This window comes from Alexandromys fortis, unplaced genomic scaffold (assembly GCF_014885135.2).
Source record: "Alexandromys fortis isolate MF-2015 unplaced genomic scaffold, M_Fortis_MF-2015_v1.1 scaffold_52, whole genome shotgun sequence".
Classification (NCBI taxonomy): domain Eukaryota; kingdom Metazoa; phylum Chordata; class Mammalia; order Rodentia; family Cricetidae; genus Alexandromys; species Alexandromys fortis.
This window is the reverse complement of record NW_026067929.1, coordinates 5202598-5219696: the sequence shown is the minus strand read 5'-3', so window position 1 is coordinate 5219696 and position 17099 is coordinate 5202598. Positions and strand designations below refer to the sequence as shown.

Here is a 17099-nt window from a genome sequence, read left to right as displayed (position 1 = left end):
TTATAGTTAGAGCTAGCCAGTAATAAGCCTAAGCCATTGGCCAAACAATCGTAACTGATAATAAGCCTCAGAGTGGTTATTTCATGAGCAACAGCAGGGAGCTGGTGGGCAGTGGGAGGAGAGAAACCGGTCCAGTGGACGATGGGACAGAAAAGACTTCCCACTACCCTGTGGGCTGCTGACCAAGTGCTGGCTTGCTCTACTCTTCAGATGTGACTCTGCTGTTTAGGTTTGACAAAGGGCCTTGTTTTATAGTTTTCTTCCAAAATGCACTCGGATTATGTCCCCATTTCCTGAAAGCAGTCCAGACATCCATGTGGCAAGTTGAGAGAAGCCACAGCATAGAGCTTTGAAGGGAACAAAGGGGCATCAGCCTGTGGCGGAGTCCTTTCTCTCTTCCTCTCAGGGAGCCCTGAGAGAGCGAAGTGGGTGCACTAACACATGCAGACTGACAGTCCTCCACACAGACGTGCAGAGCAGGGCCCAGAGACACGTGGGGCTGCAGCAGAGACAGACCTGGAGCTGCAGCAGAGTCAGACCTGGGGCTGCAGCAGAGTCAGACCTGGGGCTGCAGCAGAGACAGCAACAGTTCACAGACCGTCCTGGGGAAACCTGGGGGCAGTGAGAAGAGGCTAGACTCAGACAGAATGGCTAGGAGATCATGTTTATAATGTACTAAAATCTTACCGTTTCCCACTCTGTCTCAAGGCAATGGTGGAGCTCGTCACTGCAGGATGGGATATGCCGAGGTCATAAATGCAGGTACGGAGAGGATGCAGCCCTCTGGACTTAGGGCAGGGCCTCCTATGTCTGCTCACTACGCTCTCACATCAAGTGTGGTAAGATCATGGTCCTCTGTCTCCACCCGCTGCGCCTCTGCTCTGTGCTGCCTCCATGTGAACACCCTCCCAACTCCAGTCAAGCAGAAAGGCTCACGCTCAGGGCCTTGAGCACCTTTCTCCTCACCTTTTCCTAAGCCAGCATAAAACAGTGGGAATCTATTACTATTCTAGAATGTTAATCAGATTCTGCCATGTGTTGTACTTCGTTGTTTTTTATTTTCCCTCTAAAATCTCTAAACAAGCAACATGCTTTGAATAGACTGTGTTCAATCCTGAAGGCTTACACAGCACTCTCAGTATGTTATACTATCAACCCACCCGTCTCAGAGATATTCTAGAGTTAAGACTGGGACATTGAGTCACAGGGAGGGTGGCATTGCTGGAGCTCATACATGGATATACAGTCAGGATGGATCCTAATATGTCTACAGACCTCCTTCATGAACTCTTTGTTCTGGTCTGCCCGCACAGGAAAAAGTCCAAGCAGAGCCCTGTGGGCTTTTCAAAGGTCATGGTGACCTCCACACCCTCCTGGTGCTTGTCTCACACCCAGGCTTTCTGAGATTGATGGGCTCCCAGGCAAAGAACCTTCCAGAAGGGTTTTTATATGTGTTTAAGGGCAGTGTTATGTCTTAACAGCTCTGTGTCCTGGATAGATTCTTTAAAAACAAAGTAACAAAAATATTTTATTATTCAATTTTAGATGCTGGGCTCTCCTGAGATTATTTTGTCTTGCTGAAAGCCTCTTTATCCTCCACGTCTTTGTCGTGTTTATTTTTATACTTATAGCAATTTATAGACCCTTGTAAGAAATTTTATATAAGGAGATAAATGCTGTGCCATAATATTGAATCCCTAAGATAAGTGTTATTGCCTCCAATACAGAATCATAACCACAGACTGCGCAAGGAGCTTCCACAAGGTCAAACATGGCTCACGGGACAAGCTGGAAACGCCTTGTCCACACCCTTCCCTCGTGTCTCCACTAAACACATCTTTTCACAGATGATCCACAGCACATCTGGAGTGCTGCAGGGAACCAGTGTTAATAGTGCCATGACTCTCATCTTCTTTATGGTTTCTATTTTCTCACTTCCAAATAAAGATAAGGGTTCAGGTTGGTCATTTCTTTCTTCAAATGTCTTTTACTAAACTATAAGTTCATGTGGGGCTGAAATCGACTCCGTGTTCTTTATTGGCTATTGAAGCCCTTCTGAAAATGCCCTGGGTGGTTCCTCAATCACCCCCGTGACTGAGGACAAGTTGAAACCTCAAGGATTGCTTGCCTCTGTGCCCATGCGTGCACTTGTGTGTGCGTCTGCGTGTGTGCACATGTGTGCAACATATGCCACAATCTTGTTTTTCTTTGGCTTTTGGAACCTGTGTGGGATATTTCCCCCATGTGTTTTATATGTGTGAATGCCAAATCAATTATATTTGATTTTATTTATAATTTCTATGGCAAAATAAAGAAATACCTTTAATGCGGCAAAGTTGGGTCAAGAATGAAAGCTACCCTCCCCTTATGAGCCGAATTCACAGTGTGAAAGAATTCTGTGTAGTGAGTAAGAATACAAAAATTCTTATCCCTAAGACAGCAGCAGAGGAAGACAAAAAGTCGAGGCTGGAAGAAGAAAGCAGTTGAACTGACTGGTACAGAGTTATTTTAATACACAGTGGGGCAATTCCTGTATTTACACACAGTGATAAAAATATTCCATTGCAGAAACAAAATTATATTCTCTAGCGTATTGTTTTACTAGTGCTTTAAAACATGCAATCTAAACAATGGAAAGAGCGGGGTTCTCTCCGGTCAGCTGACCTTAAGAGTTGGTTGTGATGCGGGAAGCAGTGGATGATGTGGGAGTCCAGAGGAGACGGTGCTCACTGATGAAAATGGGAGATGCTAAGACTGAAAGAACTGGCCTGTCCCTCTAGGAAGCCCCAGAACGGCCACTGTGGGCCAAGGAGCCATGAGCAACGAGGTGTTAGTTTGCCAGGCCCCATCACGAAAGAGTCTGGTGGGCTGTACGTGCTACAGGTTGCATTTGGCACCCTTTAAGGCTTCAAAACTGGGAACCTCCTCTACTGACGAGAATTTGTTCTCTATACAAGCCTGTAATCCACCTGCCTCATGAGGGCTGTAAGTTAAATAAATACCTCTTTTTATGAGTTACGCAGGAGAGAGCACCCAAGGAACGTGTAAGGAAGAGGAGCTGAGACTGATGCGTTACAGGTCTACAGGGAAGCCGGCCAAGCTGAATGGCAAGCCAGGGTGGCCTCCGGACTGGACAAGACGCAGCATCCCTAAAGCTAAAGAGGATCCGCAGCTGTCCCCAATGCTACTACGAGATCAAGGACACTGGACAAGTGATCTTTGGATTTGGCAGCGTGGGGCCAGGGAGGGGGCTAGTCAACACGTTGTGGACTGAGAAAAGAATAGAAGGGTGTGGCACCCGGCCTCTCTGAATAGCTGTGTCGTCAAAGGTACATATGTAACCCAAAGGGGATGGTGGCGGCAGGCCTTTTCCTAAAGACAGGAAATGTGCCACTGCTGATCTTTGTAGAGCTGTGAGTTCTGGAGAGGCACCGGATGAGTCGCGCAGCGAAATGGGCCAAGGAGCCACGGGCAATGAGCTGATAGCTGAGAGATGAAGCAGGCCGCTGTCATCTCTGAACGAAACCCAGCGCTGAGGTCTCGAACAACCGGCGGGCGACGCTTCCCTCGGGGACAGCTAGGCGGAGGAGCCTCATTGCTCGTCCAGCTCTCCAGCGATCGCGGGGCCGCGCGCCCTCCACGGACACGCGCCTTGTCACTCTGCCCGGCTAGCTGCCAGGAGATAGACGTGGCGCTGGCCGCTGCGCACGCTCCACTCGGCCAGGGTGGGGCAGGGCGGGGCGGCTCGCCCAGCGCGAGTGGGCGTGGCCGTGCCACGCAGTCGCCCGGAGCCACGCCCTCGGCCCAAGGCGGCAGTGCGCGTCCCCGAGCCGCGCGCGCCCCACGCCTTCCTTCCCTCCGGGGCCTCGCGCGCGCGCAGCCGCCCACCCCTCCGCCGCCGCCGTCGTTGCCCCTCGAGCCAGCGGCGCCATGTCTTCGCCTCCAGAAGGGAAGCTGGAGACCAAAGCCGGACACCCGCCCGCCGGTACTGACTGGTTTGCACTTTGTCTCGGGGCGCCGGGCGGGGGCGGGGCAGGATCGGGGTTCCCCGGGTCCCGGACCGGGGCGATGCGCACGCGCGCAGGTGAGCGGGGGCTCCGGGTCGCAGGTGAGCGGGCATCCAGCCCTCCCCGGCGGGGACACGTAGCCACCTCGGGAGTCGCCGCGAGTGCCCGCGCTAAGCCCAGTTGTACAACTCAGAACTCAAACGTCTGCAGCTTCCGCTGAGATTGCACAGATGTTTGGGGGGAGTCCCCAACAATTAAAAGGCAGTGTTATGCCGTGATGATTAATCGTGGGGTGACAGCGTTTCACACTGACGGACCAAAGGAGCGGGAATAATCCCGATCACTAATCACCTGGCACGACTTTCTCTCCTCATTTTCTTTTCTCATCCAGCTTTCTCTTGAAAGTGGTTAAAGTAATATTTTTAAAGCAAACCCTCAAACTCTAAGCCAAGGCAGTTAAGTTCAGGAAAGAGGCACCTTTCTTAGGAAATGGCAAGCAACCTCTGTGCGCGTTGGGCGCCGCCTCCACTCAGTTCCTGTTTGTTCCTCCGTGGCTGCCACGCTGGTGGGGCTAGGTGGCAAGGATGCCTGTGAGAACACCCCTGAGAGGCGGCTCGAAGGCCGCGGGTCCTCTAAGCCAAGTCTACTTAGAGCGCCTCCAGGTCTCGGGGGCACACGCTCTGAACCAGGGCTTCTCCCAGCAAACCTTAGAGGACAGTGCTGGGTGGGGGACACTTCTGTGCAGTCTCTCTGTTGTAAAAATGTCACACCTCTGCAGCTGCTGGCCCCCACGGGAGGACAGGAGTGACGGAAAGGTGGTGCACTCTGACAGCGCCTCTCCGCTAACCTCACCGGGTGTAGGAGTTAGAAAAGGATCCCGCTGTGGTGGAAACACTTTGTGTTTGCTGTAAGATTCCATCATGGAGTGTGTAACGCTCTGGGTTCGATCCTCGCTTCGGACCAAACAAAACCACCCTTGGAAAGACTCCCTTTAAGACACAGACTCCAGCCCCTAACCAAGCCTATCCAAAACTAGTGCCAGTTCTGCAAAGGAAAAATTAGTCTTCTCCAATAAAGTCTCACTTTTCAGAGTAGGCCCCATGCTCCGTAGGTAGATGACCAAGGCAAAATGAACTCAATGGTATTTTTTTTGTAGATTTCCTGTGTTGTGTTGCTTTGGGTTTTTTGTTTGTTTGTTTTGTGGGGGGTTTTTTGGTTTGTTTGTTGGTGTTTTTTATTAGTCTTTTGCTTTGTGTGTTTTGGTTTCTGGTTTTGTGGTTTGTGTGTGAGAGAGAGTGTGTTTAATTTTCTTTTTTTAAAAAAAAGTGAAGTTGGTGGGTAGGGCAGTGGGGGAGGAGTAGGGGAGGGGAAAATCATAATCAGACTATATTGTATAAAAACTTTTTTCTATTAAAATTTAAGAAGAGCAAAACCAAAGAACAACAAAGAAAGATTTCCATTAAGGAAAACCCTGACCTTTAACTCTTAAAGGAGTGGTTTGGGTCCAGCTGCCTGTGGATCTGTTCTGCTTGGCCTGACCCACAATGCAGGATTCCAGGCTGAGGCGAGGGGCCTGTGCTCCACAGAGACTCAATGGAGTCTCCCTGAAGAAGGAGTTCATTAATGTGTGCCTCCTAGAAAGACAATGAGTCAAAACAACATTGATTAAATTGCTCACAGAGGCTCTGAGGCACACCTCAGGATCAGAGGAAGGAAAAGTTCACTTGGAGAAACTGGAGAGTTCTGGTTTACTTTGGTTTGCAAACAGGCTTTTGAATTAGAAATGGAATACCTTGTTTGTGCCTACAGGGAGAACCACTTCACTGTGTCTGTGCAGCTGTGCACTTGGGCTCTAAGTTTAGAATTTTGGGGCATGACATTGTGCTTCTCTGGGACTCAGGGGTCTCCTCACCTGACGTTAGAGACTGGACCAGATGGTCTTCCTCTGGGGTAGCTGTAGGTGGGGCCTGGCCTTGGGACTGTAACTTTTGCTGCTCCTTTGCCTGTTTGTTCCTCTTGTTAATCAAACAGGTCTGTGACCTTAGGGCAAGCCCTTTTACTCACCTGACCGAAAGGTCTTAGGAGTGGAAATCCCGTGGCCACGGAGACCCACGAGCCCAGAGGGGTGGGAGGGACTGCGCAGGTAGCAGGCTGTGCTTCTCAGCTGCGCCCCCCTGTGTAGCGTGTGTTTCTCCTTTCTGTGGCCAGGAGGCCAGAGTGTGCCCTTTTTTGTCTGGCAATGTGAGAGAGCTGCAGTGCTGCGGGATAAATGTTTGTAGAAAGAAGAAAGGGCCACCCACTAGTAAAGAATAATAAAGGATTGCCAAGAACACAGTCCATAAGTCAAAATGACTGCGTAAGAACTTCGGGAAAGCTTTCATTAAGTGCTTACATTGTATAACAGACTTGTGCTTAAATCTTTCATTGGAAATAATAAAATCCTCTTACCACGCCTCTTTTGCTGTCCTCTCTTGTGTTCTCTGTTTATTGGCCTCTCCAGTCCCTACAATGCCCGTTTTCCTTGCTGCACCTACCCCCAGTCTCTCCCACTCTCCTGGCTTCCCTGCCTGCCTGCGTCTGCACCTTCAGGGGCTGGCAACACAACCTAAAAGGAGACGCTCAGTAAACAGCTCCAGGAAAGTTTCCCCAAGGCCTGTCTGCCTCCACCCCTCACCTCACTTTCTAATGCCACGCCTACAGCCTCCCTGCTGTCCTCATTTGCACAGGTAGTGAACGGCTAGAATTAGCACGGTGGTCTAACTAGAGTCTGGTCAGTGTTACAACCATACCAGCAAGTATTTAAGTGCTGGGCACTTTGACTGCAGTGGCCTACCATCAAGATACTGTGGGCAGTGCCATTTAAATCATTGGCAGAGCTATTTGGGGTGACTTACTGACCTCTAAGAGCTGGTTATGGGAGGTGGGGGACTGGCCTGAAGGACCTTAGCAGCCTGACAGTGTTCATCGCTCGACAGAGGCCCCTCCCAAGCTGTGAGGTTAGGGAGGTGGTTTGCAAAGAAGGACGTGCTGCACAGAGACCTTCCTGGGATACATGGCATGTCACTGTGCTCTGCAGGCATCAGCCCAGACTGCAGCCCCCACTGCTGCTCCTCACCAGAAAATGCATGGAGAACTGGGGTGAGCCCGTTGGTTCAACCGCTCTTGCTAAGGCAGCAACGCATTCAGAAGCTGCATTGGTTCTAACGGCGGCCGTGGCCTTCCCAGCTGCCCAGACTACATGCAATGACTCACCCCTGCCAGTCCCCACGTGAACTGGATAAAGACCCGCTTGGCAGATACACGTTTCAGGCTTATAGCCCCCACCACGTGTACCCATTGCCCAGGGGAGCCAACACGATAAGTCGGGTTTCATAAACTGATAACGTGATCCCATCATGTGTTGCTGCTCTTCTGTAGGGCTGTCCCCCAGAAGTTGTCAGACGGAAATGTGAACGTGGCTGCTTATGTCACGTGCGGCGGGAAATAGGCCACTTGCTATTTTCAGCAACACCGATAATTCAGCTCCATTGCATTAATCATTCAGACATGGCTTCAGGCTGCATTAAAGCCTGCGGATGGCAATTGACCCTGAAGTACTCTCTCGCAGGAAGTTTTTGGGTTATCCAGGCTGTTCTGTTGCCAAAAATGAAAGGTGAATTTGCCTTTCCGTAGCGAGCATCCTGTCATACACGTGGTAAGCAGGTTCCCACATTCAGTCAGGGAACCCAGCCATTGACCACCGGTTGAAGGGAGCAAGCGCCTTCTACTTCCACTCCCAACATGCCACGGGGCACGCTTTAGTGACTGTTTTCTCTTATGTGTTTCCATCAGGGTTGACCTAGCATTTGTAATGCGGTTACAGTTACCTCCCCTGTTCCTTAGACAGCTCCGGCTAGCTTCCCCTTCTGGAGCCTGCTGTATGTGCCCTGTTCATTTCAGCCACCGCCCTGTGTCCTGACATGCTTGGTGGCCGTCTCACATCCATATCTCAGGCATCGTTTTGCTTACACAGGGAATATTCGCTTTTTAAAACAGTCTGAGCTGAAGAAGTCAAAGTTCCTTTTCTCCTGTTGTACTTCCACCAAGAAGCAGCGTGGATTCCCGGGCACTTTCTGCCCTGTGATGCTGCCGTGTCTGCACAGGCTGCCACGGAGGGTTGAATGTGGTAGAATATCAGGTCTCTGGCGGGGCCCGTGAGAGGCAGGCTTTGCTGTGGTAGTTTCTACAGGTAATTCGAGTAAACTTGGTGGTTTTAAAACCACAATGAGCTTAAAGTCACTAGACAAATGATTGTGTTTATTTCAGGTCGGGTGAGAAATAGTGCACTTTGCTCTTTTTAGTCCTACGACTTTGCTTTTTTTTTTAAAATCTCAGTAAATGCAAAATAATTCAGTTCTTCCTTTCACAGTCTAGGAAGAGTCTAGAGTAGGTGTCACAATGCTCAGGCCAAGGTGTCAGCAGGGCTGTTGTCCTCTGAGGCTCCAGGGGGAGCCTTCTCTCTGGACCTTCTCTGTGTTGAGTTCACCCACATGCCTTGGTTTGTAGCCCGTTCCTCCATCCCCACTGGGACCCTGACTCTTCTCTTTCCTCTTGTCACATCTAAAGACCCTTCTGATTATGTGGTCCACGTGGCTAATCGAGAGTAATCTTAGGTTCAGACGATTGGCTTTCAGTTCCCTCTGCAGCCATACTTTCACCTTGCCATAGAACACATTCGTAAGTTCTGGGGAAGAGGAGACATTAAAAGTAACCCCACAGTCACTGTTCCCCATTCTGCTGCCCACGACCCAGCTAAGTGGCCTTGACCCAGTTGCCACGCGGGTCCAGAGGTGGCATCGGCCAACACCTAACAGTCCCTGCCTCCAGGATTTCTGATGACAGTTCTCCCCAGCACCTCCAGCAGTCGGGTCCTGCTTTCTCTCGTGACTGACAAGACAGCTGCGTGGTGCCTCTGCTCTCAGACACAGTGATGTGGAAGATGGACATGGCCTTCGTCGGTCACACCCTGTCCCTTAACTTCATTTCCTCCCCCAGCCTATGTGGCTTAAGTCAGCAGCCTGCACCCTAACCGAAGAGCGTTGCTCTCTTCCATTTCCCCTCAGCTTCCTTAGTGATGAGCTGTCTGAGGTGCAGGATCAGGGCATCCGGGAGGGGCTCATAATTTTAGCGCTTACCACGGAGAGCCTCTGTGAAGACTACATGGTCTGGGGCAGAGGGTTCCCGCTGGGATTTCCCACAACTGACAAGTAGATGCCAGGCCAGACATCAGCACCCAGTGTCTACCCTTGATGATGCCCCCTCACATTCCCCACCTTTGCTTTACAGAGCTCACACCCTGGGCTGCGTGAGCGTCTACTGAAGGGAGGCCCTTCCTTGCCTGGTAATGTAGAAACACTTCTAATGAAGACAGACTGCATTCCTTTGCCCTGTTCCCTTCTATTTTAAGCTCCCGTCCCGCATGTCGTAGGGAAGGTCCAGTTCCACCTCCCTTTGCTTCCATACTTCTGCGGTGCACTGCCTGGGCTGATTTCTAACCTACAGCGTGCTGGCCCTTTGTGTTCTCACCTCCCAAGGGCGGATTAGCCTCCTGTTAGTACCATTTCAGCAGCTCTTCTCCGGGAAGAGCCAAGGCAGCTGCCCTTCAAAGCATCTTTTAGGATAGCACTCAAGCTTTGGAGCCATGGGTGTGCGCTATTAACAGCTAAACCCACTCACTGTTAGCTGCTCTGCCCAGAATCTGCAGGATCCTGGAAGACCGTTCTCTCTGTCTGCTGTCCTGCTACAGATTTTTCCAGCCTCTTGTAGAGCCTTCGCAGTAACTGCCCTGACTGCCTCTTGAAGCTCAACACTGTAACAGCTGAGGGGAACTTCCACCAGGGATGGCAGGGAGTCACCGCCCCCTCCATTTGCTCCCAGCAAGGAAGGTTCCTCTACCTTCTTCCCATTTGGACAGGATGTTGTTCCACAGATTAGTTTTGTACTTCAAACTTTCCTCCCGCCTACAGGTGATCTAATGATCAGGACCTGACCATAGCCTGTCTGCACACTGCTTGGAAGGGTTCCCAGTGATTAAGGGCATCCGTCATCTAGATCTATCTGGTCCAGCTGTGCCTCTTATAGACTGTGACCCTGGGGGAACTGGGCCCTAGCACAGGGTGGCTTAGTGTGATGCTGGTGTGGTTAGTTGGGTGCCTAGAACATCGCAACAGTGACAAAGGAGACGTGGCAGAATCACCCAGGATCTCTGGAAGAGTCCTTACCTAACAGTGGCTCCCCGATGAATGAAGGCTTGCTGATTGTCAGCCCTCACAGTGGCCTCCTTCCCTGTGGTCCTGTTCCCTCCACAGTGGGGAGATGTTCAAGCACAAGGGATTTGAGTCCGTGAGCTCTTTCTAAGCTCTGAGTTCTCATCTCAGTACATGCTTGCTAGAGGGGAGCATATCGTGTCTGCCAGCTCTCTCAGATGTTTCAGGAGCTAATTGAGTTATCCTCAGATGTCTCTGAGAGGGAGGGACATTGTCACTCTTTTCACAGGTAGAGAGGGCCCTGAGACCTAATGTGAGACACACACGTGCCTACATTCCCACAAGTACAGGCAGCGCTGGGGTTTGAACCTGCAGGCCCAGAATCCAGGCCTAAACCTCAACATGATGCTCAACCTAAAAAGAAGCTGTCATGCTTCAAGTGCAAATCTCTCAGTGACAACCACAAAGCAAAAGTCTGTAATTTACCTTTTTCAGTGTCTCAAAAAAAAAAAAAAAAAAAAAAAAAAAAAAAAAAAAAACAAGCTTGATGCACATTAGCGCAGTGAAGGCTCTAAAATCTCCCTTGGACCCATCTGGGGCTGGGGAGATGGCCGCGTTGGTAATGTGCTTGCCCCAAAAGCTTGAGGATCTGATTTCAGATTCCTGGCACCCACATAGAAGCTAGTTCGTGTCTGTAATTGAGTGCTAGAGAGGTGGAGATAGACGGCTCCTCAGAACCTGCTTCGCTCAAAAACAACAGGTGGAGGAAAGATTGAGAAACACTTAGCGTCCCGGAGAAATATCCAGTATCCACCCTAGTCCTCCACACTCACGCACTCACGGTAATCCATTGGATTGTCTACCTGGCATTTCCTCATTTTTTCCATTCTACACTCTCCATCTCTGCCCCTCCTTCCCTGGCTAGCTTGACTACAATTACAGATAACATGTGGGTACACATGTGTAGAAATCAGAGGCCCCTGGTGTACGCTGGTCATTTCTCAGTAGGGTACACAGGGTTCCTATGGAACCCTACTATCCCATGCCTATATACAGATCCAAGGAAATGATCACACAGACACAGAAAATTATATAAACGTTATCCAACGCTGCAGTGCTCATAACAGCCCAAACTGCCAACACTCTAAGTGCCCATCACCTGGTGAGAGGGCAAATCAAATATGTGCTGTATCCATGCGGAGGATTGATTGTATTTGGCATTAAAGAATGAAGCCCTAATGCATGGAGTAACATAGGTGAACTTTGAAAATAAAGGAAAAGAGCCAATGACCAAATTCTGTGTGTTCTGTGATTTCTCCACCCTAGATGTCCGGAGTAGAAATATATATGACTGATGGTTACCAGGAGCCAAGGAGGGATGGGCAGGGAAGGCTCTTCATGGGTGTGGGATTTCTGTGTGGGATGACATAACGTAGTGATAGCATGGTCTCACTGCTCTGAATACACTCAGGCCCTGTTAGACCATCTAAACAGGCGAGCTCCGTGGTACAGGAAGTGTGTTTAAAAGCTGCTTTTAGAAAGACCATGACTTCTGCCAACAGCAGCCTTTTGGAGCACTGTTTGGGAAGGAGGGTTGCTCTGAATGGCTGGGCTCTGAGATTCACCCAGTACCAGTCTCTCTTGAGAAGAACCCATCGCAGCTGAGAGAACGGCCATTTCGGCCCAGGGCTTATTCTGAAAGCCTGCGGACTTGAGTTCGGATTCCTGGCACCCACCCAGAAGCTGGGCGTGATTCATGTCCGCAACCCCGGTGCGAGGGAATTTCCCAGAACTTGCTGGGCAGCCATGGCTCTGTCACCCTGTCCAAACCACTGGTGTTTGAAGAACTCAGATCACGAGGCAGGCTTTAAGAGGCCCGTGTTTTGTCCCTACGACACAGACAGCCCAGAGTAGCCACGATGTCACCTGGCTTATGTTCCGTTCACACTGCTGTTCTTAGAAAGTACTTGGAGGCGATGGGAAAGGAACGCAGGAGCCCTGGGAAGTCTCTAAGGTATAATAGGGCACTGAGGGCTGTATCAAGTCCGTCTCCTCTACATTACGCTACCCTCCCCCTGTTTATGATCGTCACTGTCCCTGGCGTGCATTCGATAACCGTGGCCTTCCATCAGGTGCCCCAGATCCACAGGCAGACGCCCCTCCACCCTGGTCACCCCGCCTTTGTTTTTATTTCAGTGAAAGCCGGCGGAATGCGGATTGTGCAGAAACACCCACACACGGGAGACGGGAAGGAAGAAAAAGACAAAGACGAGCAGGAATGGGAAAGCGCCAGGTGAGAGACAGCGAGTGACGCGAGCAGACTGTGCAAGTGACCGCTCGGTTAAATATTAATGCTGCCTGTGCGTCCAGCGCCTCCTGGACTTCCAGCCCGCACACTGTGTGAGGCAGGGCTCTGCGCTAGCAGGGGGGAGACCGTGCATCTGGAGTGTGCCGTCTGGCTCCCCTCGGCCAGGCACCCTGTCCTCTGGTCTAACCAGGGCTGCTGGGCCCAGGAGCGGAGTGGACCATACCCTCACCCTGTAGTCTGGCACTCTGGAGGGGGCAGGGGGACAGAGCTTCCACCTCTCCTGGCAGGTCACAGGGTGGAGGAAATGGATTCTTGTGCCTAGTGGTTCTTGGTGCTCAGGTCTCTGCCCAGTCCCGAGACGTGTGCACTGCCCATCTGTGGACAGGAGCTCTCCACTAGGGCTTCCACCTGGATCCCCCTGGACCTCCTGTGACCGCTCACACCGTGGAACCTCAGCATCCTCACAGGCAGGGTAGGGAACCGACTTGGGAAATGCTCTGCAGGCAGATCTGTAATAAGCAAGGCTACTCTCCAAGTGCCCGCGTGTGTCCTTCAGTGACAGCCCCAGCCCTCCGGGGTCCTGCATTCTGTTTGCCCCTCTCTGTCGGCCACCTGTTTTTCTTGAAGGTTCTGGTCTCGAAGCTTGGTTTGAGGGCTGCATCCCTCATCGTGAGTAACCATGTCATATTATCACCACCACAGATACAACCATGAATACATCCATGTGGAAGAGCATCCACAGCAGTGTTCCACTGCACACGGTGTCTCCACTCTAGCAAGAAGGAAGGGGGTTGTTGGCCAGGAAAGGGAGTGGTCCAGCCTCTAGATTTCGAGGGATGGAAAGTTACCTGTGTGTAGGAGCCAAGACAGGGCGGCCCCTTGCGCTTCTTCTGACTTTCCCATGAGCGGAAATGCAGCAGCTAATGTAGGAGAGGAGCAGCTAAAATCACGGAGGAGTGGCCTTGAGAGGAAGATGGGGTGCGCCCGCCTTAGATTACAGCATCCTCTTCTCCTGAAGGATTAATCAGTCCCTACCCCACCCACACACACATCTGTAGAGCCGGGGAGGATGGAGCAAGCTGATTGCAGAGTCGAGTCTGCAGAGCTGCAGGCAAAGTCTCTGTTGTTGTGCTACCCTGGAGTCAGATTGCTGTGTTCCTTGTGGGTATATTGGCTCTGGCTTGGCCCTTCACCGACGTGGCTAAGCCATGTGACCTAATGGGAGCACACCCCGAGTGGGAGAAATCTGCACAGCAGGCTGCTGACTTGTGCTGATGCAGGCATCGGTCCTGGTGCCCCGTGTGATGGTGCAAGCTGGACTTTGCCTTTCTCCCCGTCCTGTGCTGGGTGTCTGAGTAATAGTCAACACAGCTCAGTAATGATTATCGCTGTTGCTTCTTTGGGGATTTTGAAAATACTTCTTACTGCTTTTCTGTGTGTGCGCACATATGCCACAGACCACCTGTGTGCCTTCGCCATAAAGAGATTGGGGAGTTAGCAGTTTTCAGCGTGGCTCCAGGGACAGGGCCGGCATCGCTTTATACATGGAAAAGCCCTGTTTATTTCCAGAATGTATAGAGTATGTAGTCATCCTCTGGGGAGTGGCATTGAGTCTGCAGTTGGGCAGACTTTACTCTCACAACCTTAAGCTTTTACTCCGGATGTGAAAATAGGGCTGCTGTCTACGTCCCATGTCAGTCTCCCCCTTAGAGTCACACTTGCAAACTCCCTTTTAAACATCTCCTGGATATTTAAGACTGCTTGCCAACTCATTTCTGGTGGCTTCTTCCTTCCTCTTGGAGACAGAGCAGTGATTACACAGAAGATGAATGTTCGGAGCCCTGAGGAGGTCATTCTGTGACCCAAGGTGTCTCACAACCTCCCTGGAAATTATTTCTTCACATGAGCTTATGCAGCCCTTAATCTTTAATTTTCCAGGGATTTAGAAATGCCTTATGCTGCCGGGCTGCTTTGAGATACTAAATGTAAGAGAAAAATGAAAACCATGAAAATAAGGGCTGGAGAGATGGCCCAGTGATCAAGATCACTGGCCGCTCTTGCAGAGGAACCACATTCGATTCCCAGCACCTTCTGGAGCCTCACAAGCATCTCTGACTCCAGCAAGATATCCATCCAGTGGCTCTCTGGCCTCTCCAGGCACCAGACACATGTGACACACAAACATATATGTAGATAAAATGCTCAGCACTAGGCCCATCAGGTATATATACCTATGTCTATGTATATATAGGCATATATGCTCATGTTCCTAAAATAATAAAAGGTGAAAAGAGGAAGCCCTGAAACTGTCCAAGCCCATCCTCTCTCGGTGCCCCTGCTAGTTCTCCCTGTACCCCCGATACCGCACGTGGGAACTGCTGGCCACACTCTCCTGATGACAAAGCCTTCGTCTGTAGCACTTGCTGTTTTGTGAGCTAAATACTCCCACCACGGCCTGCTTTGAGTAGACACCTGGGATCACTAGCACAGGCCTGTGAAGAGGGACCTTTAGCCAGCGCTCACAGCGGAGCTAGCTCAAGCATGGCAGGGACTACGGTCCCCTTGTACATAGATAATGTTTGTTGTTATAGTTCATAGTCTTGAAAGAGGTTAAAGAGATGAAGTCATTTATGACCTACTGTAGATGTCCACATATGTATTCTGCCTGGTGTCCTCTACGGTGAAGGTGCGCGTCTTGGAAATGGGCCAAGTCTGCCCCTCAGACACTCCTGAGTTGAAATTCAGCCCCCACTGTGAGGCAGAGACGGTGGAAAGGTCAGACTAGCGGGCTTTAAGGGGTGGTTATGTAAGTCATGGCCTGGGCCCCATGAATGGATTCTGGTGGCTTTGTACAGTAGATGGGGACACCAGAAAGTAATACATATGCCATACCCCCAAGCTGCCCCGTGCCCCCTTAGAGTTGTCACCAGACGCAGCCCCGACCTTGGACTAGTCCATGAGCCGAGGTAGACGCTCTTTTCTTTACAATCACATTACTACACTATATGGCAGAAAATGGACTGTGACAGAGTGTCTCTTGGGGATGGATCCTTTCGTCTCTCATCTGTCTGAAAACGTATTTGTTCTGCTGTAGCTCTGGGAAGATGGTGTGTTTGTTAGCCTCCTTGTCCCTGGGACAGAACGCCTGACATAAACCGTTTAGGAGGAGGAGAGAATGCTGTGCAGAGGGACTGTGTCTGCTCGTCCGGCTCTGTGCTGGAGGAGTCTGTGCTGGCACAGGTCTTCCCTTAGGATGCGCAGGAGGTAGAGGGGGCTCTGGACAACGGTGTCTCTGTGTGCCAGTTTTTCAGACTTTCTCGCTCTGTCTCGTGGCTACACTGACACAGATCCCCCTGTTCTGCCACGCCCTCCCTTCCATGATGGACTGAGCTTTCCAACCTGTACCCAAACCAATCTTTCTTTCGGGTTTTTTTTTTTTTTTTTTTTTTTTTTTGGTCAGGCATTTGGTCACATGATAAAACCAGGCAGAGAACTGGAACTAGCAATGGGGTCATTTCTGTGATGACCTGGCTGTGTGAACCAGCAAGAGCGTGGAGGTGCAGAGCAGAGACGTAACTGTGGGAGACACGTGGCCCTGGGGCTTTACATAGGAACGGGAGGTCTCCTGAGCACCCGTCCTGCCCCTACAGGAGAAGCCTGATCTCCTGAGGCATTGTGGAAATGATCCACAGCTGCTCTGCTTCAGGGTGGCACTGGCCATGCCCAGCCTGGAAGAAGCGGCTTCCGCACAGTCAGCAGTGTTTGAGTTTCTGTGACTTGTAGACCTTACACACGCCGCCTCCTCCTGACACGTGTCTCCAAGTCCACATTTCCCCTTCTTCCTGCATTAGGGCCTCACCTTGGTGACCTTCCTCTGCCCATCTCTGTGAATACCCTGTTTCCAAATAATGTGGGAGTTTGAAAACTTAAAGGTTTAAGATTTCACCACAGCCCCTTTAGAATGAGCCCCAAACAAATGCCAAATTATGACCCATTGTGGTCTTACTGGTTCTCTCCTTACATACGTTATCTACTGGGATAAGAAATAGGGAAATGAGAACTCTGAAGCCAGAGGCTAGCACAGCTGTTTGTCACTTAGGTCACAAGGCCCCCACATGAGACTGTTTATCTCTGGGCTGTGGTCTGGGTGTGTGAACCCTGATGGCTCCCTGTGGTTGACCAATGTGTAAACCATCTGTAAGTTCAGCATTGTCTGTAAGTCCCAGCTGCCCGTCGAGTGTCCTTCCCACCCCCCACCCCCCACATGTATGCAGATACAGGCAGACCAGGGTTGCTTGGTGCCAGCAGAGCAAACTCAGTGTTGTGTCGGGGCCCCGGTGACATGGCAGCTAGAGCTGACCCAGGTTGGTGTGCAGTGGGCCCTGGAGCCTTGCGCTGCGCCAAAGGCTTCGTGTCCGTGTATTCAGGGCCTTGTGTGACATGAAAGATCTTTACGGAGGGCTGACTGGTGGCCCCTGTTTATGGCCTGAGATGACGCAGCTGTCACAAGACCCTCAGAACAAAGCGTGTCTGAGGTAC

At 51.0% G+C, this 17099-nt stretch overlaps 1 protein-coding gene across 1 annotated transcript in view; it reads left to right on the top strand.

The window, feature by feature from the left end:
- Positions 1-3786: 3786 nt before the first annotated feature.
- Dap (death associated protein) overlaps positions 3787-17099 on the top strand; it is a 39045-nt gene continuing 25732 nt past the window's right edge. The window contains exons 1-2 of the mRNA XM_050144787.1: positions 3787-3985; positions 12449-12545. Coding sequence (XP_050000744.1) covers positions 3931-3985; positions 12449-12545 — 152 coding nt within the window. The 5' untranslated portion in view covers positions 3787-3930. The remainder of the gene's footprint in view (positions 3986-12448; positions 12546-17099) is intronic.